This window comes from Gobius niger (genome assembly GCF_951799975.1).
Source record: "Gobius niger genome assembly, chromosome: 7".
NCBI classification, from domain to species: domain Eukaryota; kingdom Metazoa; phylum Chordata; class Actinopteri; order Gobiiformes; family Gobiidae; genus Gobius; species Gobius niger.
The window spans coordinates 17,284,294-17,308,039 of NC_136858.1; the positions used below are offsets into that span (position 1 = coordinate 17,284,294).

Sequence of the window (23,746 nt, forward strand, 5' to 3'; positions counted from 1 at the left end):
TCAAGCTGTTTCACAAGGATCTTCAATCTTCTTCCTTCTCTTCATATCAAAAATATTTGCAGGATTGTCGACAACACTACACAGACTCACCAAAACTGTTTAAATTTAATGTGATAATCAATAAAAATCTGGTGTGAAATACAGTAATAGGATGAGGCAACTCTCCGAAGGAGTTTTAACCTGTGCAAATAAAAGTTTGATGCTTGCGAGAGTTTGTCCGTAGGCATAAGCGTACAGAAAATCTGGAAAAGATGAAGATCTAATGATAGACAGACCTAATAAAAGAGGAACTGCCAAGAAACAGGAATTTTGGGCAGTTTGTTACTGAAGACTGTGTACCTTGTGAAAAATACAGTGACCATTTCTGAACCAACATTACCACTTGACAATATGTAATAAAAGTTACAATAAACACACAAAGTGTTTGATTTGATTTTTCATTCATTTTATCATCCCAAAATGCATTTACAGTTTAAAAAGCAACATCAAATATAAAAAGCCTAATGTGAACAAGACACTGAAATCATTTGGGTTTTTGCTTTGCTTTTGCATACCATCCCGGGGCTTCTTTCTTGGTCTGAAATCACAAAAGTAAATTAATGATTAAAAACAATGATTTATATTTTTAAAAAGGTCATCTTTGTTCAGTGTTCCTTTGTTTAACATGTTGGTTCCGATAGAAACGAATATCATGCAGCCAGTAACGTGAACAATAAAAAGCGATTCATCAGTGCATTGAATGTCCTGCCAAGTGGTGTTTGTCTAAACTTGGTGGAGGCAGGTTCAAGTGCAGTGACTCATGAGGGTGTAGTGAGACAGACACTTACAAACACAGTGGGTTTGGGTTTGTGGGGCGACTCGTCCTCTGCATGCTGTCGCTGCACCCCTTTCCCTGAACCTCTGATGTCCGCTCTCAACATTTTTAACTCCTCTTTTTGTCCAGACTGCATTCTAATGAGGACCTGCTTCATTACAGCCAACTCCTACAGAAACACATTGAAGAAAAGTCACATGAACTCAATATAAACTCTGCTGAGTCGACAGTCAGTAGATCACATACTTAGGAAATTATAAGAGCAAATTAACATGAAGGCCAGAAAATCTAGCTAAACCCCTGAAGTTTAGCTCAAGACAGCCCAGATGAGCTCCACAAGCACAAGGCTGTGACGAGGTGGCAGCAGGCCGAGGACTCTGGGCCATTTCACGGTTCTATTTATCAGCCCTGAGGACATGAGCCCCGGCATGTCACACACACTCACACACACAACCGCGTGGCATCTCAACCAGCCAGGCTGAGCAACAGCTGTCTGTGACAGCGCGCATACTTCATACAGCAAGCGGCTGGCTTTGGGACTCGTGCACAAAAACCTTCAGGGAAACACTGCAACACATGCGCAATAACCTAATGTGGATATAAAAATCATAGTAAAAAGACTAACGATAAAGACTGTGCATACAAGTTATGTAAACAGAAAGAATTCCCATTAAACTGTAGACATATGCTTAGACATGTTAGTTTTGCTAATTAATCTTTTAATGTTCCATTCTGGTTCTGCTGGATTGACCAGCTTCTCCCCATTATACAGGCCAACAGACTGGGTCGGTCAGAGTGCATTAATAACAGAAACTATACTACTTAACAATGGAACAGAAACTGAGGACAGCAGCACTCTGCCAACACAAGCACATGTACCTCACGGTGGTTGAGGAGTCTCTCCAGATCAGCAGCCATGTTGTTTTTCACCTGTTGCAGTGCAGACCTTTCTTTCCTCAGAGAGCTGAAAGAAGACAACAGCATAAACTGACATGATTCATGCTAAAACACTCAATTTAACAAAACTACAGAGGGAAAACGACTGGGTCTAGTTTAAATTATATAACATAGAACTCATTTGGTCGCCAGTGATTCTGTTACGTGGAAGAAAAATGGTTGGTCAGCAAGACTTCAGTACTTTTGCACTCACAGGTTTTCTTATCTATGTTTATAATCCACATCCACTAAGGACTCTAAAAGTACAAATGGCTTGTATAACTTTAAAATAAAAACAATTATTCAACTTTTCGCAAAGTCTATTGGATTAGTAACTCCTTCCTCCCACTGTATTGAAATAGCCTCCGTCCCCGAGGCGGCGAGAGCACAAGCAAGAGCATGTAGTGGGGTTCTTAAAAGCAAATGATCTCGCAAATCTTAAAATAACAGCTGTGTAGTCACCTAAGACTCCACATTCAAGAAATGGCTATAAACCTACAAGCCTTGTAACCTAAGACACAGGTGCTTATTGTGATTCAGTAAACATTGCATCAGAGCTTTTAAAGTTTAATATCTAGCAACCACTTCTTATTTACTCTATAGAAGTCCTTGTTATGGCTTTTGGTGCAATTGACAAAATAATATAATGTCAATATTTTTGTGTGGATCAACTATGTATAGCTACGATAAGTATCTTAACTGTAAATAATGAGTAAGTCAGAAGGAAAGACATGACATTTTAAAAGCAGTCTTGCTTGCCTCAGGTGAATGCTGAGCAGCAAGAGAAAACCTGCCATGTGTCAGTGCAAATATTTCTCAGGTTAAGCAGGAGTCAGAATCAGGGGGATTTAGTTCAGCGTTAGATAAACCAAACGGATGCCTATGAAGTACTTTATGTTATTATAGGAAACATACAGTGGTGGTCACATTTATTTGGACGTCAGATAATCAGCTCTCAAAATAGCCTCCGAAGCACAATTTAACAAAGTGAACATAACCTAAAAATGATTCTGGTGGCTTAGCTCTCTGGCACAATTTTGCTCACCATCTGTTTTCTATTAAATACAGTATTTTCATTGGTCACCTACAAAAATGTTGACACCGCTCTTTAATATAACAATTTATTTTGGTCGCCAGAATATGTACAAACTGTAAATACTAGGGCACGAATAATTTGCATCGCAGTTTTAATGGTCGCATTTAGAAAATCTCAAAGACGGGGTAAACTGTGTGTATGCAGGCTGTATATCGTCTGCAAACCAAAAGAGTATGAGGGTCTTATTATGTGAAAAGTAATTCTTTATTGTGCATGTTTCAATCTCCTCGCATGTTTTAAATGTCTGTCCCATAAAGTGCCAACACGCATGAGGAAGCCTCTGCCTGATTATAAGGTGATTAAAAAAGATGTAATTTTGCTACGCGTGACAAGCTGCCAGACCAAAAGCACCAGCTCTGTCATTTAAGTTCAGTCTCTGCTTGTCAGTTTTCTCCCAGTGCTCATACTTGACATCGTCCTCGAGTGACGCCACGCGCTCCTTCAGAGTGCCGATCTGAGCCTCGCGCTGTTTCACCGTCTCGATCAGGTAGCTGTAGGGCTGCTGCGCCTGCAGCAAGAGTTGGTTGGCAGCCAGTAGCTGAAACGCAAATGTACATACAGTACATAAATAATTACAGCAGCTGCAGTATTACATTATCTCAGCAAAGGAAAACAACATGAGCAATCATTACGGGTTTAATAACAGCTCAGAGTCAGACACACTGTTCTTGCCCTTACGTGATGAGACTCTGAACTAGAGTATAAACGCATAACTTAACAAAACTCTAGAACAGAGTATGCTTTTGCATTTATGAGTTCAGTATGGTATATACAGTATATTTCTGCTGCAACTGAATGAAGCTGGTAGAATTTTGTCATTTTACAGTGAGCATAAAAGATGTTTGCTTAAGGTTTTAAAACAATTTTGTCAGCAAATATTTTAAGCATTTTAGCTTTATGGAAGTCACATTTGATGAAAGGGGGAAAAAAACACATTCATAGACAATGCTTTAGAATGATTATTATAACTTCATTTTAACATCTTAAACATCTTACCCCCCCGCCTTAACCGAGTGCATTTTCTCCAGTTCAGCTTCATCCACATCTAAAACAGCTATCGTAACGGCTCATTTGAAAGCTAAGACCTACAAAACTCATCCAAAATAATCTTTTTCCTCACATGGTCGCTGTGTTGTCGTCAAATTCTTTTAAAACTTTTTTTATTCATTGCTCTTTTTTGCATTTTCGTCACACATTTTTGTCACTGTTCTGTTTCACTTTTGTGGATTTCTTTGATGTTGCATCGTTGTCTCTTTTTGTCACATTTTTGTCACTTTTTCGTCACATTTTAATCACTTTCATATTGTGTGTTTGTGGCCTTTTTGTCTTTTTTTTGTTGCACTTTCATCTAATTTTTGACACATTTTTCAAGAAGCTTTTAGAGTTGGGTTAAAGCCAAACTGGGGAAAATGTGCTTGGTTTAGGTGGAAGTTAAGAGGTGAATCAACAGACAACAGATTATTAAACCACTCATTAGTTGCTGCCCTGTAAACATTTTATATTTATTCTTATATAAATATTTTCTTTTTATTCATGCTGGACATGTCTGGATTTGTAGAGAATGTTGTCATTGTTTACCTTTTTACTCACTTCAAATGAATAGGGCATCTACAACTACTAAAAACTTAAGCTCACTTGCTAATGTACAGGAATGCGCCTGCAAATCCGCACAATATGTCGTTTTAGAATCTGTGGATCGTGTATAAAAAGCCTGTTACACATTAATCCCATTTTACAGTTCCAAAGTGGTGCTAACTGCTGGGTGGGAGCTGGAGAACAATAGTTAGTTAGTCACAATATCTGTGTGGGTGGCAAAGAAGGTAACACCCATGTCCTCTCTTTGAATGGGACATATTTTTACCCCTTTCTTTTCATACTCTGTGAATCACGAGGAATTTCAGACAAGTGTCACTCGGTGCTGACAGTTGAATGTGAGGCTTATACGGTCTTATATTTGACGAGCTTGTCCTACTCTTGCCTTGCACAATCTCTGTAGTTAAACACCGTAGTAGCAGCATGGGCAGGCAAACAAAGTGGCTGCCATTCATCCAATTCTGAATGCTCACTGGCCGACTTTCACACGAGTAGCATACATGTGACTAGTAAAAAAAAACATACACACGCCCAATATTAAAGTCTGAGAGCACATGTTATGCTAACACAACAAAAGGGCTCAGAGCTTCGCTATTGGATGATTGAAGAGCATGGCCGTCACGGTCTCTGGCACTGTTTCTCCTGTGTCAACAAGTGTGACAAGTACCATGAAGGCAACCTGTCTTCTGTCTCATGCAAAACCCGCACTGTGTCTACTCCTAACAAACTGTCTATTCAGTGCAAGGCAGTAACCGGGATTGTTCTTGTTAGTCAGACAAAGCATTTGAATTATTTCCACAGCAGCCCCACCACGGCTTGTGACTTCTGTAGAAATGAGTCGTCAAGCGGCGCTAATGATGTGTTCGTAAGCCGCGTGATTACGTAACAAACTGAACTTCTTTCTCTTTGATAATTGTGTGTGAGGGTAAATGAGAAGGCTGTTCTCGACAGATGCTGTGTGAGAAGGTGGGTGGCTTATGGCGGAGATAATCATGTTATTTTGTGTGTGTTTACAACCAGTGCAGTAATAGCAAGTTGAAATAAATCATTACAGCTTTGATAGAAGCTTCAAAAATACCTGTAATCTGCATGTCTGAAATTGTATATAAACATGCTAGCTCAGGTGAGTCATGATGCAGTGTCCCAGCCCTGACCGGTCGGTGCATACTGTTGGTGGGTCCTTGAGCAAGACTCTTCACCCACCTTACCTATGATGGTGGTGTGGGTGAGAGGTGCTGATTAGTAGCAGTGATAGAAAAGTGTGAGGCATTGTTATTTACATTTTAACCTCTTAACACCTTAACCAAGTGCCTTTTCCCCAGTTCCCCCAGCTTTACCCAAAACTAAAAGGTTACACACTATAGGCCAAAGTAACGCCTCATTTGAAAGCTAAGACCTACAGCGTTTTTGTCACACATTTTTGTCACTTTTTCATCACTTTTTGCTGCGTTTCTGTTGCATTTGCATTACTTTTTTGTGACTTTTTCATCCTCGTTTTTGTCACTATTTTGACAGTTTTTTCAAGAAGCGTTTAGATTTGGTTAAAGTCGAACTGGAGAAAATGTGCTCGGTTCATGTGGGGTTTAAGAGGGTACACCAGCCACGAAGGGTGAGCAGTGAGTGTACTTGTGCCAGCTCCAAACCTAGAGAAATGAGTGGTGCGTTATAAATCATATGGCTGAAAGTCTCTGCCAAAGAAAGCCACTCTACACTATGAAATATACAACTTACTGTGATTGTAAGGGGAAAGGCTGTAAAAAACAAAACAAAAAAAGGAAGCGGGCCTGTCCATTGTATATTTGTTTGCGTGTGTTTACCTCTTCAGACATTTGTCCCGTCTGTGACTTGTGTGTGTCCAGCTCCCTCCTCAGCGCAGTGTTCTGCCTCTCGAGCTGCAGAACCCTGCGGGCTAAGTGAACGCTGCATGACAGCCACAAATAAAAAGAATAAAACAGCCATGGAATTTCCAAACACCACAACGTCAACAAGTGCTCACTAGTTAAGTCTCCAATGTTTCCACAACTGTCAAGGTGCTGAGGTAACACTTTGGTGTGTTGGCACCATATGCAAGTTTATGTAATCGTCTCACTGGGTTTATATTTATAGAGAAAACAATGCTTAAAAGTAAGTTTTAGAGAAGCACTTTTCAATCCTCATTGATTTCAGTTTTATTGTGTTTGGTGAATCCACAAACAATAAGTTACACAGTGATTTGGCAGGTTTTTACACTGCTTATACTTAATTTCCAACATGTCGTACGGTGGGATGGGGTACAGACATGCAGGTTTATATACAGAAATGAAATGTACCTTTGTTTCAGCCTCCTTTTTGCTGTTGTGGGGACATTAGCGCCATAGCCGTAGGAAAACAGCACTCGCTCAGCCTCCTCTTCGTTCTCAACTGGACACACAGACACATTGTATAAACTTAACCCATATTTGTGTTATTAAATACCTTTCCACTTTCAATGAATTTAAAGCAGTTCTAAGTAACTCATGCCTCTAGAGGCCATAAGCGCCACTGCAGGTGTCGTAGCATGTTACGTTTTTTTTCTCATTAATTGTCTGTGAGAGTAAATACTACACTGACAGAAAAGACAAAGGGAGAGAGGGATATTGTACATCCAATTACACAATGGAGATTATTTTATTCACTCAAACTTGGCTGTAAATACTGTTTAAGTGGCGCTAGCCTGCAGTTAGCTCTACCCGTTAGCCTGTTTGCTTCTTCTTCATGCTTTTGTATTAGTGTGTATTGGGGCCTCCGACCCGTAGGCAGTGAAGTTGCAAGGGTGGTTTTCTGGCCAGAGACACCAGGGGAGATGAAAGACCCCCCAATCATCCCATTAACACTTGTATTACCCCTAGAGGGACTACGGAAAGGATTTATTCAGGTGAACAAGTTACTTAGTACTGCTTTAACATATTCTGCATTGAAAGCAGTGGTGGATGATATAAACATAAGTGAAAATGTCAAATGTGCAAAAATGTGCGTGTAAACATCTTAGTCTGGGTTACTGTGTTGCTCCAAATTACTTTACAAGAAGCAACAAAAGTGGAGAAATATTGCTTTTAAAAGATCACACTGCCTGCATTTCTTTATATATTTTTCACAAGCAGATTTCCGTTGCCGATATGTTGTTATTCAAATAAAACCCATTTTAAAAACTGTTTTGTGTGATTGATTCTTTCCTTGTCTCACAGGAAATGCCTGCAGTGGTCATGTGTGATGTGATGCAGTGTGTGTGTGTGTGTGTGCGTACTCTCGGCCGCCTGCATGGTGACCTGGTCCAGCTCTTGCTCCAGCCTCTCGTAGGTCTCGAGGCGTGCAGCCCGCTCTGCGGTCTGTGCTTGCAGCTCCGTCACACGCTTCTCTGAGGTCGTCTGCAGCCGGTAAAACTCCTGTGTTAGGACCTGGCCACAAAGAAAAAACGGTCACCTAGGTTTGGGTGTAAATTTGTGTTTATTATTGAGAATTATAAGTGTTATATGATATTGCCTTAAAAAGGAGAATTACTGTATTGAACTGTCATAATGCCAGTTACCAAGCAGATATGTATTTAACTCTGTAGAGCCACAGTGGCTCAGGTGAGGTTTGAATCCTGCTGTGACCAGTGCACACCGTTGTTGCATTAGTGGGCATGACACCTCACACACTTAAAGCAGTACTAAGTAACTTGTTTAACTTAATAAATCCTTTTTGTAGTCCCTTTGATCGAAATACAAGTGTTAATGGGATTGGGGGTCTTTCATCTCCCCCGGTGTCTCTGGACAGAAAACCACACTTGCAACTTCACTGCCTACGGGTTGAAGGCCCCAATACACTATAATAAAACCATGAAGGCTAACTGCGGGCTTGAGCCACTTAAACAGTTTTTACAGCCAAGTTTGAATGAGAAAAATGTTCTCCTCAGATTGCCAGATATAATTCTATCGGTTTGTCCCAGGGCAGTTGTGGCAGCTAATCAACACCAGTGTGGAGAGTGAGTACTGTTTTCAAGCGAGATACAAATCCATGTCCATCATCATTATTAATTATTCTGCAGGTACAATGTCCTAATGTGATGAGGCTGTTTTTGTTCCATCTTCCAGCACACTCCTTTAAACAAGGATGAGCGTGTCCTGATGTACCTCCAGTTTCTTCTGCAGTTTCTCACACTCCACCTGGCACTGGGCCAGAGCGTTCGCTGTCTCCTCTTTGACCATCTCGGCACGCTCCGCCTCAAAGGCGTGGAGTTTGGCCTGATTGGACAGTTCTGACACACGGTGATCAGTTCCCAGCTGCAACTGTCTGAACCTGGACAGATCGAAACAAAGCCACATCTCAATGAATATTAAGCAGATACAGAATATGTTCTACCTCCCAGGGCTTATGACGTTTATAGATGATTTTATCTCTTGAGAAATCCCAGCATTGCACTTCACAAAACCTTAATTCAGCTCAAGGCTCCGGGTTGGGCTCAGACATGTTTGGTGGTTCCTGACAAATGCTGCAATGTATTCATTCAAACAGATGAAATTAGATTTTTGCATGGTTAATCGAATGCCAAAACAAACCAGGAGGTGATAATACGGTGTACATTGTGCAACGCCTGATTTATGTGCTCGTAACAGCTTGAAACCTCCATCGTGTCACTGAGCAGGAAAGCCAAGTCTTAAATTGCTGTAAATGTTGCTCAGAGCATTGTTTGTTCCTGTGCAACCTGAGACCATCCTATTTGGCAGTTAAGAGAAACATGTTCAGGAGTTGGGTAATTAAAGATGAAAGAAGTACGTCAGAATACACAGAGGCAAACACATTAAAAGAAAAATATTATCTTCAATAGTCAACAAACTGAGATGAACTGCATTAGTTTGATTTCATTCAACTGGTATTTTATACTTTGTCCAAACAAAACAAGCATTATTGCCAAACACCGGCGTCTAAATAATAAACACATAACCTCAGTTGACACCGTACTGCACATCCCATAGTGGAGCCATGTTGTCATGAAGAGGAATTTACTCCAGACACTAGTTTGTAGATCTGGTTTTACATTGACAGCATCATAAAAACACAATGGAGAACATATACAACATTAAAGTCATGTCAGAGCATTTGACACACAAAGTACAGCAGCACCATGTTTGAAATCAATAGGGCATCGTAAATATTCTCTACGAGGGTCACGATTATGAGAGCGCACTACATTGGGACTCGTCGTTTCCAATTAAAACAGCTCTATGATTAAAGGCACACATCCCGTCTACTCCGACCTCTCGCTCGTCCTATTGATTTTCTCCATGCGCCGAGTGACAGGCGGATTTGACCAATCACAGTGAGATGTGAACTCTCAGGAAATAATGACGATACAAAGCTGCTAAATGTTAAGAACTGTGATAAATTGTAGATGAGGATTTAAAGGGATATTTCAGGATTTTTGACATAGGGCCTCATTTCCTAGTTATCCAGAGTGTTGTTGATTTCTGATTTATTTTTATTTTATTCATGCAGTCCTTCTATTTGAAGAGTTTAGTGGTGCTAGGCTAGTGCTAGGCTAGCGCATGTCTATGGTAAAGTACCATCTTATCTTATCTTATCTTAACTAGTAGCATTAAAAACAGTCTGACCCAAGCACAGTACACCTGAGACAAATCACTTATAACACCAGACTACCGATATAAATATCTGTGTTGACTGAATTATGTTTTAAATATAACCATTGCGCATTTAAAAGAACTTATATTTGAGCAGCATCATCTTCCTCAATCAGATATGGCAACATTTGGAGGACTACCCGAGGATTTTAAAGAGGTTTTTAATGCAGGCTACTAGTTACCTTAGACATGCGCTAGCCTAGCACTAGCCTAGCACCACTAAACCCTTCAAATATAAGTACTGCATTAATAAAAATTAAAACATCTCCAGAAATCAACAAAGTCCTGGAACATCCCTTTAAATTATGGAGAAAATTGTGATATGATTTCATTCCCTTTGGCCAAATTCTCCATACACCCATTTAAAGATCTATTAATAATTTAACAATTTCTGAAATTAACGAGCCGAATTATTCATGTCCTCCTGGTTTTCCTCGGGCACATCTCAGACATGCGAACAAACAGATACACGCGCTCTATGGAGCTGATGCTTGCCTGGATAATATTAATAACTCTCGATTACAGCTGACCTGATAGGATTTCATCATCCATGGAGCACAGGCCTAAGCTGTGAGCCCACTGTGATGGACATGTACACATGGTCCACATTTTGGACTGTCCATATTAACGCTGGCTACTGGCGACCAAAAAGTTAACACCTTTTTTCAACCACTACTGATATGTAAGGACGATATCTTTATTAACTTAGCAGTACTCATTTAGTACACCGCAGGTCCCTCCACTAAAATTGGTATGCCTAACAAAAATACCGTGTGCTTTGAATCTTTTGCTCGTTCAGAGACCCTTTCCCAGCCCTTTTCTCTGGCATTCACTGGTCTAATAATCTGACGCCATTTCAGACTTGTCCCCTTCATTCTTTGCCCCAAAATAGGGACCTACATAGGGTTAGGGGTTATGGGCTTGTGGCTAGCATCTGTCGTTGCTGGCTTGTGATGCGACACAGAGCGGGAATGTGATCGCGGCGGAGAGAGTGCAAGGGAGAGTGTGTCAGCCTGGAAAGAGCAACAGCTGGTGGTTTGGATCTAGAGAAATGACCGGCATGTCAAGTGAGTAGTAGTAACTCGGGGCAAGAACATACTGCTGGTGAATGCAGGGTCAAAAATGACTGAAAACCGTGCTTATACAGGTGGACTCGGGAAGATTTTAGACCTCTTTAAATGATTATTTCAAATTGATCATGTGGCGGTCTAATACCAAAGTACTAGGACTATTACCTTATACAAAAATAGAAAAATATTTAGGAAAACAAAATATGGTGCAATATCTAAATAAATTGTTCACTACGTACAGTGTTGAAATGAAATCACAAAAATCATTTTATTCCTCATGTTGTGTGCACCCCATTAGACTAAAAACAAAACTTGTATAACTTTAGCAAGGATAAAAAAAAAAATAGAGGACATTGAATTAGGTGTATCCACTGAAAGTTTAGCTTATGAGAATTCTGTTGCAATTTTTATGCAAGAGGAGAAACTTGTTACAATTCTTTGACCCAGAGGCACGTTTTAAGGCATTGTTCTGTTTGGGCACATGAGCCTAGAGCACGGACAAGACACTGTGACAGCTGAAAACTTTTGTATCAATCTATGTCAACTGTTTATGTCAGCCACTGGGACTTTCATTACACTCCAGAAGCCAATGGGGTCACTGACATCAGCAGGTTGCAAACAAACCTTTAACCCCTTCACGTGACCTCTGAACAACCCCAGTCCCAGACGCAAAAGCATCCGTCTTTAAAGATGCATTATGTAACTTTTTATGTGGAAAGAAAGAGTGGATATTTGTGCTTATGTGACCTTATAGTAGCCCAGTGGCTGTATGAGTGGTCAGCATGGCGTCTTTACTTTCCATCACAGTGGTCTCTAGGACGCTCCAGGATCAAATGTTTGGAAGGTTTTCACTGATGACGGACCCTCTCACCAGAAAACCTACAAAACAATTCATCCTGGAGCGTTGTAAGGAGTACCGTGAATGAAAGTAAAAGGCGCCATGTTGACCGATCATACAGCCACTTGATCACTACATGGTTAAATACGCACAAATATCAACTTTTTTTCCCACTTAAAAAGTTGCATAATGCACCTTTAATGTAACGCTCATGCTTCCCTGCAAAAAACCCAACCTAAAACAGATTCAATACCACAACATTAAACCATAAAGTGCTTTTCAAAATGGTGTTTCTGTCACAACAGGTGTAACGGCGTAATAGCCGTGAATGCAGAGTATGTTAGCTTGGCATCGCTGGTATGTAATTCACTCAATATAGTAATTGGGTACAGTCAGGAGAGGGACGCAGTTAATCGCAATTGAATGAAAACTGCAGTTTTAATGGCCTCAATGAGCAAATCTCAAAGGATGCACTTTGTCTATGTGATTATGTCCTCTGAAGTAACAAAACCTACAAAATCTTCCAACGCTGCAGTTCAGACCTATAGAAGCATGTTCTGGAATGCTTAAAGGTAATTCTTGTAATAGTTTTAGTCTTGTATTTGTGCAGCCCTAGACTAGAATGAAAGGGGGAAAAAAAAGAAGCACAACAGGAAAAGCCAGAGGGTAGATGACAGGAGAGGCTTATATTACTTTCTCTGATGACTATCTCTACCAGAAAGTGGTTCGTACGGTAGAATCGTTTACTGCTAATAACTAGTTTGAATAGATAAAAGATCTAAGTGTCATAATAAAGAGTAGACTTTTGAACGGCTGCAATTGATCAGCAGCACGTCATGTGACAAGGTGTCAATTTCAAGAATGTGGGTCCTTCTTCACACATCAAAGCGAGCTACACAGTGAGTTCAGGATGAGCAGGAAATCATCAAATTGCGAAGCCGTTAAGTAATGTTGCTCCCGGGCTCATTGCCACGAGATCGATAATGATTACCAACTTACATGGAATAATATTCAACGGCAAACATGGTTCATTTTTGATCATCAGAAAAGGCATCGGGAAGTCCTGCTGGAGTTATGCAGTGCGTTGACAAGTGTTAGATTCTATATTTATTCGGTCATGACTGTTATGTGGAATATGGCAGATATTTGCTTCAGTCGACACTTTGGAAGCTTCGAGTGTGATCTGCTGTCGTACAGATGCTGAAATCTTGCGGGCATGATTGTCAGACACACAAAAATAAAACGGGTTTTTAATAAATTAGGCACGCAGCAGCAGTTAAGAGCGGTCTGTTATGTAATGTACCACATAACATGCCAATCTCTCGTTTCTCCTTTTAATAAATGTTCATCAAAAATACTTTATATTCATGTAACCTTCCAATTTAGCCTCTGTCATGCCAGGTACTAATTTTGAAATGTATCCATAACTACACCCTGAAGGTTTCCATGTCAGTCATTGTGGTATGTCACCTAAATAGGAGAGATTTATGTGCTATTTTTCCTAATAAACAACACTTACTGTTCCAGCAGCTGGTCATATCTGGAATGGGTGTCCCTCTCAGCTGCCATCGCTCTGTCTTTCTCCAGCACCGCTATGTCCCTGGCTTCACGCAAGTTCCTGCATAAAACAGAAAACATATTGAATAACTTGTAAAAAAAAAATGTACAAGACAGAAAATATTTAGTACATGTTTTACCTGTTTTCCCGCTCATACATCTCTCTGGAGGCTCGCTGCAGGTTCTCGATTTCCTGTCCAGTTTTCAGCCTGATGTTCTCCAGCTCCTCTCGCAGCCTGGTCTCGTATTCAGACTTGTAGTGGTCTCTATAGTGAAGAATAAACAACTGCTCGATTTTTTTTGTATATAGTATACTACAGTAAATGTAAAAATACTGAGAAAATAGCACGCAAGGAAACAAATATTTTGTAATTGTGTCTTAACAGCAACATGTCAAATCATTTCTCATCCTTAACCTCTTAAGAAACCAAGTCCATTTTCTCCAGTTCAGTTTTACCCAAACCTAAAAGTTTCTCGACTGGAGCTCACAGCCTATAAACCAGTGTAACGCCTCATTTGAAAGCTAAGACCTACAAAACTAATTAAGCTTCTTTCATGTTTTTGTCCTTTTTGGTTTTGTTTTCATCACGTTTTTCTTGCTTTTTTGACATGTTTTGGTTACATTTTTGAGGCTTGATCACAGTTACATTACACTGCAAAAATAAAACTAAATGGTGCCAAAATGCTTCACAAAAGTACTGAAAATGTGAAAAAAAAAATACTAAAACATGAACAAAAACAAGGAAGCTTAGATGAGTTTTGTAGGTCGTAGCTTTCAAACCAGCTGTCACACTGGCCTATAGGCTGTGAACTCTCCAGTTAAGAAGGTTTTAGATTTGGGTAAAACTGGAGAAAATGGCAGGGGTTAAGGGGTTAACCGAGTGCATTTTCTCCAGTTCAGCTTTACCCAATTCTAAAAGTTTCTCGACTGGAGAGTTTACAGTCTATAGGCCAATCAGTCATTTGAAAGCCACGACCTACAAAACTAAATCGTAACTTGTCGCTGTTTTTATGTCTGTGTTTTGGTCCCTGTCATAATTTTTGTCACCTTTTTGTCACTCTTTTGTGGCTTTCTTGTTGATTTTTGCTGCTTTTTCCATCGCTCTTTTGCCATGTCACATTTTGGAAGTGTTTTTGTTGTGTCCTCATCTTTTTTTTTGTCGTGTTTTCTGTTGTTGTTGTTTTTTCCATCTCACTTTTGTCCCTTTTTTTCATCACTCTTTAGTCATGTGTTTTTTTTTCTCGCTCTTTTGCTTTTAGATCTGGGTAATGCCAAACCGGAGAAAATGTGCTCGGTTCATGTGTGGGGTAAGAGGTTAATTTAAAGACTGCCAGTTGCACATCTCAGAAATGTTGCACAGGCAGTAACGCTGTTTGCTGCTTAAGCACATAACTTAACAATACTGAGACATTGCATTGATTTTTGTTTGAGAGATCGTAATAGAGCCTGAAGTCAAACCTGGATGCCACATATTTCTCATAGGACTCCTCTCTGGCCTTTTTGGAGTCTTCTAATTGTACCTGCAGTTCACAATGATGTGTCACAATTTGAGAAACTTCATCAGCATTATTTTGTCAGCTGTGTGAGTGGACGTTATGAACCTGCAGCCTCTCAATGCGGTCCTCTCCGTGCGCGCACCGGACGCTCAACTCCGTGTTCTGTCGGTGGAGGTACTCCTTGTCCTTCTGCAGCAGGGTCACAGACTGTTGCAACGTCGCCACCTGCAGGAGGAATCAGGAAATAACGTCATGCACAAGAAATGAACCAACTACAAGAGCAAAGTGTTACCTCTTTGCCGAGTTTGTCCCGCTCTCTGTTCAAAGTAGTATGAGTTAAGTCAAGGGTCTCATGTCTCCTCTTTAACTCTTTCAGCTCTGTATCCAAGTGGTCACGCTCACTAAATAGAAACATAAAAAATATGAAAACAGGAAAAAAATATACTGAAGGCAATTGTGAAGTTAACTTTCATACCGTCTGATGGTGGGGTAGTTTTCCCTGCGGTAGTCGCCCTCCTGAATGAGTTGTTTTGTGTCAGCCAAATCGAGTGTCAGTTTTTGGCACCTCAGCTCAAGCTCCGCGCGGAGACGTCGTTCCTCCTCATAGCTCTAGCAGTGCACCCACACACACAAAAACAATATAAGGACGACTGCAATGCACGGGTTTTAAGAAAACAACTTACAGAGTGATTAAATGAAGTTGGTTACCTCCATGAGAGACTTCAGCTGAGTTCGGTGTATATCAAGCTCTTCATTTAAACATCCATTTCTTAAAGTGAGCTCTTTAACCTGAGTCCGCAAAGGAGTCACCACTTCATAAAAGCGCACCTAAAACAGAGTGTGGTTAAAGTGTCGGGACGTTTATTATTTTTTTGCGAGTTGTGTTGCGAGGCTAGATCTTGATCTCACAGAAACATATTCCTGTATGGTCATTTTGTCCTCCGGGAGATCCTTTAGCTCCTGGTATCTGTCCTGGGAGATGTCCAGATCTCGTAGAGAGCGGCGTAGCTCTCCAGCCCGGTCACAGAGCTGCCTGCTGGTCTCCTCCAGCTGCTTCTGCCTCTGCATTATCGTCTCCATCTCCTGTTTACGCAGAACTTGATGCTTCCTGAATAACAATGCCAAACATAGTGCTTATTTCACATAGCTAATACTCCATAAAACATACTTAAATGCATCACTTCAGAAAAACCTAGACATGAGCACAAGATTTGATTATTATCGAGTTGTTTTTTTGTTTACGCCCTAGGAGTGCCGCAAGGTTCCATCTTGGGACCTTTGCTTTTTAGTATTTACATCACATCCCCTCTGTCTGCACTGCCAATGTTATCATGTACGCAGACAATACAGCACTGTTTGTTCATGGAAAAATGAAAGTGATCTGGCAACAAAACTAATGCAAAAAGTATCTGACTGGCAGTGTCAATACATACTGACAAAACAGTCGCAACGTACTTACAAATAACACATAAAATATGCCAAATATTTTTAATGATGGCAAAAAAAAAGAAGAAAAAAAACATTAATGAATTCACCTACTTAGTGTAACCCTGGACTAAACTCTAACTTTCAAAAATAACGTAAATTTTTTTTTGAAACATTCAAATTTAACTCGTCCAACTTTAGATACGTAATTTAACTCGTCCAACTTTAGATACGTACAAGCGCATTTTCTCCAATTTGGCATTACCCAAATCAAAAAGCTTCTTGAAAAAAAGTCTTAAAACTGCAACAGAAACTATAGGAAAATGAGTATTAAAAAGTTACAAAAAAACAACAACAAAAGAGTGACAAAAAAAAGCATTGAAAAAGTGGCTAAATCCGATGTCATCATGGCAACAACGTAAGGAAAAAGATCCATTTAGATTCGTTTTGTAGGTCTTAGCTTTCAAATGAGGCATCGCACCGGCCTACAGGCTGTAAACAAAAACGCAAGAAAAACATGACCAAAAAGCAACGAAAACAACTCAAATTGGACAAGAACGTGCCGACGAACAAAATAGAACAAAAAAAAACGACAATGTCAATAACGTCAACAAAAAGTGATGAAAAAGACAAAAAAATAAGCAACAGAAATGTGACAAAAATGTGACGATCACTTTTGTAGGTCTTGGCTTTCAAATGAGGCGTTACGCTCTATAGGCTCTATAGGCTCTTCTTCTCTTTAGATTTGGGTAAAGCTGAACTGGAGAAAATGCACTCAGTTAAGGCGGTGGGTAAGAGGTTAAACTAAATATTACCGGTTTTCCTCCTGAGTAAGTTTTAGCTGGCTGTCTAGCCTCAGGGCCAAGACTTGTTTCTGATGTAGAGCATCATTTAGCCTCTCCTCCAGTTCTTCAACCTGCCATTCAAACACATTCAGAATGAGCGAGGAAGTAATGAAGACACTCGAACAAACTTGTAAAGCTGTTTTAAGTTAACGGTGTGCCTTGGTCATGTGGTCAGCCTTCATGTTGTCAATGAGCAGGTTCTTCTGGGACAGCTCTATTTTGTGCAGCTGGAGATTGTGGAGCAGCTCCTTCCTCTCCAGCAGCTGGCGGGTCACCCTCTGGGACCCGTCTCGGAGCTCGTCAGAGGAGGATGCCTCTTCGGCGGTGGGCACGGTGGTCTCCAGGCTGATGTCCTCCGACTCCAGGTCCAGGGAGCTGGACGCGTTCGCCCCCTTGAGCTTCATGTGATGCTTCTTGGGCGACATCCTGAATCGTCTAACCCGGAGGCATCAACTTGATAAAACTTGATCTATTTATTTGTGCTTTTTGAGAAGAATCCACAGCAACAAAATGACTTAAGGCTTACATTGTGGTGGTTTACATAGTCGCTGGCTGGTGGTAGCTGTACAGAAGGCTGATCGCTGCATCTAAACACATCTACGCTGACAAAAACAGACCGGTGAGAGGGTTTTAAGGGTCCCGCTTCAAGTGTCCCTAGCCCGCCGCTGTAGCGTCCAGTGGGCGGTGGAGTGAGTAGCATTTTATGACAATTTTACTTAGGACGCCCCTGCTGGAATGGTGAGGTACTGCATTTAGTGACAAATGATTTTTTTTTTTTACGATGCTTTTTATACTGCCCCTAACTATTATTATTGTTGTCATTATTTTTGTTTTTATTTCTGCTACAGATTTGTATAATGCACACATAACGTACCTTGTTTGTCTGTATCTGTTCCTTGCAATAATAATAATTAAAAAAAAGAATGACAGTGGTGTAGTTTACACTCCCTGTCGACACGTGGCAGTGAAACATTAGCAGGCGCTTCCTCTTCGATGTTGTTGTCTGGCAAAAATGAGGTGGCCAACCATAAACTATACCGTGGCCGAACAGTTGTTGTTTAACGGTTTTTCTTGTGTATTAAATTAATCCTTCACTTAATCGATGTATTTTATAATATGAATGTTTTCTCAATTTAAATTACCCAGCGTAGATTAGTTCCGGGCGTTAAATAGATTTGATCCATAGTGACTATTTTAACTCCGGAAAGGTTTTTGTCGGCCCACCTGACCCTTGTGGTTCTCGCGCATGGACGGCTTCGGTGTGTGTTCTGCTCGCACATGTACAGTATTGTTCAACAATACCGTTTTTTTAAAGACTTTGTGTAAACATGCTGAAGTCTAAAACGTTTGTAAAGAAAACGCGGTCGGGTGGGGTTGTGAAAATCGTGCGTGAGCATTATCTGAGAGATGATATATGGTGTGGGAGTGAGATTTGTACTGACTGCAAACAGGAGACTCCAGTTCTTCAGAAAGATGCCTGCATTGAGAGCAATCTGTGCACTTACCCGCACTATTTGATTCCTGACACTAATGTGGTACTACATCAAGTAAGTGATTGTGTTGACAGTACTGCAAATCATAATTATGAGCTATTTAATTGCACTTTGGTATTCAAAGTACAGTGATGTGTTATGATATTTGTGGCCATAATGGCATGCAAACAGTAGCCTGTACATGTATTGCTTTATGTTTGTCTTCACAGTGACTTAAACTCAAAACTTGGATGACTCTGTATCCTCTTACTTACCCATGATCTCTTTACTTGCAGATTGATGTTTTAGAGGATCCCATTATCCGTAATGTCATCATACTACAGACTGTTCTGCAAGAGGTCCGTCATCGCAGTGCACCCATCTACAAAAGGCTTAAGGACATGATACATGAGAAGGAGAAGCTTTTCTACACTTTTACTAATGAACATCACAGGTACAACACACAGTCAACCTCTTTCTCTTATCACATGGTCTCCAATCAATCAAACATGAACTGCACGTTTTCATTTAATTCCACATTTGCTGTTTCTCCAGAGAGACATTTATTGAGCGTGAGCCAGGAGAGAGTGCAAATGATCGTAATGACAGGGCGATCCGCGTGGCTGCAAAATGGTACTGCGAGCACCTGAAGAATACTTCAGAAGGGCTGAAAGTGGTCCTCCTCACAAATGATCAAGGGAATAAGCAAAAAGCAGAAGAAAGTGGACTGCTTGTGTTTAAATGTAAGCACTTATTTCAAAAACAATTCCTATTTTAAAACTGGATGTATGTAAATAGTATTACTGTTTTATTTTGTAGTTGAGGAGTACGTTAAAAGTCTTATTGCAAACCCTGAGCTTGTAGATCGATTGGCATTGACTAACGATGAAAAGGTAAACACAGTTACTGAGTCAAAGTTCACAAGAAGATCTTTTTCTTGGGAAACGTAAAGTTATTTATATTTCTTTCTCTTCACAGAATGAGAATGAGGTCTCAAAAAAAGTATTATTCCCAGAACATCTTCCCCTGTCCAAAATCCAAGCAGGTATCAAGGCTGGTACCTTCCTCCAAGGAACTTATCGTGCCAGCAGAGACAACTATCTGGAGGGTACAGTCTTTGTCCATGGAGAGGGGGAAGAAAGTACAGAAGTAAGAATATGACTTCTATGACTATCAGTTAACACGTGTATATATTATTGTTTAAATATCTACCTGTTCATCTAATATTCGCTTTCTTACAGGTTCTCCTTCAGGGTCTGTCAAACCTCAACAGAGCAGTGCACCAAGATGTGGTTGCCGTGCAGCTATTGTCACGGGATAAATGGGTGGCTCCTTCTTCGATTGTGCTCCAGGATGAAGGCAAAGCTAAGGATGATGCTGCTGAAGAGGAAGATGAAGATAAAGCGGTATGTTTTCTGATAGATTCTAGGACAGGCCGTGATTTAACTCTGAAAGTTTGTTTTGTGAAATAGTTGAAAACCTCAGCAGCTGACGCAGCCAAAAAGCCGACTGGGAAAGTGGTGGGGATCATCAAAAGAAACTGGAGACCTTTCTGTGGCATGCTTAATGTTTCTCAGATAAAAGAGGTAAAAAACCAAACAAACAAACAAAAACAGATAATCCTTTTTAAAACTCGCACACATCTTTACAACCTGCTGTGAGCAATATTTATACAGCATTCTTTGTGTAACATTTTTTTTATTTTTATCTTAGTCAACGAGACACCTTTTCACCCCAGCAGATAGACGAGTTCCACGTATTCGAATAGAAACGCGTCAGTCGTCCACTCTGGCTGGCCAGAGAATTATGGTAGCCATTGATGGCTGGCCCAAAGACTCCAGATATCCAAATGTAAGCTTTATTTTCTGTTTCTCTAAAATACTGTTAGAGTATGGCAACTATTGTTACATTTTATTCACATAAACGTTTTGCTGGTAGGGTCACTTTGTGCGTAGCCTGGGAGGGGCTGGTGATAAAGAAACTGAACAAGAGGTGCTGCTCCTAGAGCACGATGTACCACACCAGGCCTTTTCTCAAGCTGTGCTCAGTTTTCTTCCCAAGATGCCGTGGTCCATCACACCCGAGGTAAGCACAAAAGATCATAGCACAATAGTGGTCACTAAAATCTGAACATTGTTAATACTTTGTATAAACATTTACATTTCAGGATGTAGCAAAGAGAGATGACCTGAGAAATCTGACAGTGTGCAGTGTGGATCCGCCTGGATGCACTGACATTGATGATGCTCTTCACTGCAGAGAACTGGACAATGGGAACTTAGAGGTCACAGATCTTAGTTTTGATTTGTACTGATGTCTTTTATTTGTATTTATTTATTTAAAGAGACACTGCATTTACAAAAAGTAGACATGCATTATTATAAAGGCACTAATATTGTAAAACGTTGCCTGTTGTGTGTTCAATTAGGTTGGTGTCCATATTGCTGACGTCAGCCACTTTATCAGACCTGGCAATGCACTTGATCAAGAAGCGGCTAACAGAGGGACTACAGTTTACTTGTGTGGAAAGGTAAGGGCTTCCATTGTGCAACTTCATGATAATACAGTTACAACATGATAAAACTGTAAAAAGTGATTGTATTTGTTTTTGTGTCCCACAGAGAATAGATATGGTTCCTGAGTTACTCAGTTCAAATCTTTGTTCATTGCGCTCCAATGTTGAGAGGTAGGACATTGAACAGCCTTTTCTGTAGTGTGCACCTATCTAAAAACTAATATTTTGTCAAGGTTGGCGTTTTCTTGCATATGGGAAATGAACCACAATTCTGAAATATTGAAGACCCGCTTCACTAAAAGTATCATTAACTCCAAGGTATGTACACGCTCAGAGCAAAAATATTGTTCAACAGTCAGGTGAATACATGTGCTTGAGCTAACCATTGTGTCTTTGTTGTTGTTTTCATCTCAATTAGGCCTCTTTGACATACGCAGAGGCCCAGATGAGGATTGATGATACAACTATGAATGACGACATAACAAAGAGTCTTCGAGGTCTCAACAAACTTGCTAAAATTCTGAAGAGAAGAAGAATAGAAAAAGGGTAAAAGAAAGAAAGAAAAGTACATTATAGCACCATAAAAAAAAAACACAACACTGTTTTTACTTTATTTTCAAATTTGCCTTATTTTTAAAAGGGCGCTTACTCTGTCATCACTGGAGGTCCGTTTCCACATAGACAGTGAAACCCATGACCCTATTGATCTCCAGACTAAAGAACTAATGTTTGTATCTTTGCCAAACTATAATTTTGAATAATTAGTATTTATTAAACCTATGCATCACAGGGTAAACCTTCTATATTCCTATTAGGGAAACCAACTCAATGGTAGAGGAATTTATGTTGCTGGCCAATATTTCTGTTGCCCAGAAGATCTATGATGAATTTTCAGAATGTGCCTTGCTGAGGAAACATCCTGCCCCCCCTCCTTCAAACTATGATGTTCTCTTAAAGGCTGCAAAGTCAAAGGTAAGCTAGCAGTGTTTCCACTGTAGCACATGAGCAGATTTATATCTTTATGTTTTCTGTGTCTTTCCCCAGAATGTAGAGATCCACACAGATTCAGCAAAAGCTTTGGCTGACTCCCTTGATGTAGCCCGAGTGGACAACTTTCCATATTTCAACACACTGTTGCGAATCCTGGCTACCCGCTGCATGATGCAGGCTGTGTATTTCTGTTCAGGCATGGACAGTGATTTCCACCACTATGGCCTTGCTTCTCCAATCTACACACACTTCACATCTCCTATTAGAAGGTAACAAAGGCACAAATAAGTCTATGTATGATATGAATGCAGTGCTGGTTAATATATCTGTCATATCATCCACATAGGTACTCTGATATCATAGTACACCGCCTTCTTGCAGTGGCTATTGGAGCTGACAGCACATATCCAGATTTGATGGATAAGCACAAGCAGTCAGCTCTGTGCAACAACCTCAACTACAGGCACAAAATGGCTCAGTATGCACAGCGGGCTTCAGTGGCTTTCCACACACAGGTAACAGCAGTAAACAGTGATCAGGCTATTTTTCGGTTTCCTTGATAACTCATCAATGTCCTTCACAGTTGTTCTTCAAAACACGAGGTGTGTTAAATGAGGAGGGCTTTGTTCTTTTTGTGAGAAAGAATGCCATCATTGTACTCATCCCAAAGTTTGGATTGGAGGGAACAGTTTTCTTTGACAATAAAGACAAGACGGGTCCAAACCTTGTTTTTGATGAAGAGGTATGGACATTTAATGCATCTGTTAAACACAACATAATCTTGCTGAATTAATGTTAAACCTCTGTTCAGGGCCCCACTCTCACCGTGCTGCAGCATACGTTTCACATTTTTGATAAGGTCAAGGTCACAATCAGTCTGGATGCTTCTAACATCCAACACCAGAAGATTCGAATGGCACTGCTCGACCCAGTGGTAAGTTGAAATGTCCTGCATGGATCATGTTTTAGTGCTTGAAGTATTTGTTTATTGTTATTGTCCATTTTTGCTAGATTCCTGGTGTGAGTGTTCCAGCTGAAGATCTTGAGCCACCATCCAAGAAAACTAAAGTTGACCGCTAGATGATGAAGAAACTCCACCAAAAAAGGATTTTTAAGTCATAATGCATTTGCTGACGTTTTATATTACACGTTTTTTCTTTTTAAAGATTTACTATAATGCTACTCTGTCTCCTGACATTTTGTCTTACTATACTGGAATCAGATGTGGAGTGGGCGTTATTACAAAAAATATACCGGTAGTCCCAGTAGCTTTAGTTGAGTTTTCAACATTGAGCTGCATTCAAACAGTAAAGATCACCTTATCGCCAAATTGGCCCATTCTTACACCCTTCAGGTGTTACATCAACTAATGTATTTATTTTTAATAGTAACAAGACTCAAGCTCTTAACAATTTCGACACTTTAATTTTGACAATCAGCCACACAGTTCAAGTATAAATGT

The 23,746-nt window shown here is 40.3% G+C and overlaps 2 protein-coding genes across 2 annotated transcripts; one reads left to right on the top strand and one right to left on the bottom strand.

Moving 5' to 3' along the window:
- Positions 1–461: 461 nt before the first annotated feature.
- Positions 462–18,004, bottom strand: pibf1 (progesterone immunomodulatory binding factor 1). The gene is made up of 18 exons (XM_079559551.1): positions 17,466–18,004; positions 17,278–17,378; positions 15,947–16,145; positions 15,746–15,865; positions 15,513–15,646; positions 15,330–15,438; positions 15,143–15,262; positions 15,000–15,061; positions 13,681–13,806; positions 13,503–13,601; positions 8,570–8,735; positions 7,702–7,852; positions 6,749–6,839; positions 6,257–6,359; positions 3,254–3,384; positions 1,694–1,778; positions 828–983; positions 462–577 (listed from the first exon to the last, which is right to left on the bottom strand). Exons 1-18 carry the CDS (start codon positions 17,730–17,732, stop codon positions 524–526), a joined length of 2,274 nt encoding a protein of 757 aa, XP_079415677.1. The 5' UTR covers positions 17,733–18,004; the 3' UTR covers positions 462–523.
- Positions 18,005–18,545: 541 nt separating this feature from the next.
- dis3 (DIS3 exosome endoribonuclease and 3'-5' exoribonuclease) lies at positions 18,546–23,465 on the top strand. The gene is made up of 21 exons (XM_079560202.1): positions 18,546–18,854; positions 19,076–19,233; positions 19,335–19,522; positions 19,599–19,672; positions 19,764–19,928; positions 20,021–20,185; positions 20,252–20,365; positions 20,493–20,630; positions 20,718–20,864; positions 20,947–21,063; positions 21,208–21,309; positions 21,401–21,465; positions 21,528–21,612; positions 21,713–21,840; positions 21,935–22,021; positions 22,110–22,266; positions 22,339–22,553; positions 22,631–22,799; positions 22,868–23,026; positions 23,096–23,218; positions 23,296–23,465. Exons 1-21 carry the CDS (start codon positions 18,636–18,638, stop codon positions 23,362–23,364), a joined length of 2,844 nt encoding a protein of 947 aa, XP_079416328.1. The 5' UTR covers positions 18,546–18,635; the 3' UTR covers positions 23,365–23,465.
- The last annotated feature ends 281 nt before the right edge of the window (positions 23,466–23,746 follow it).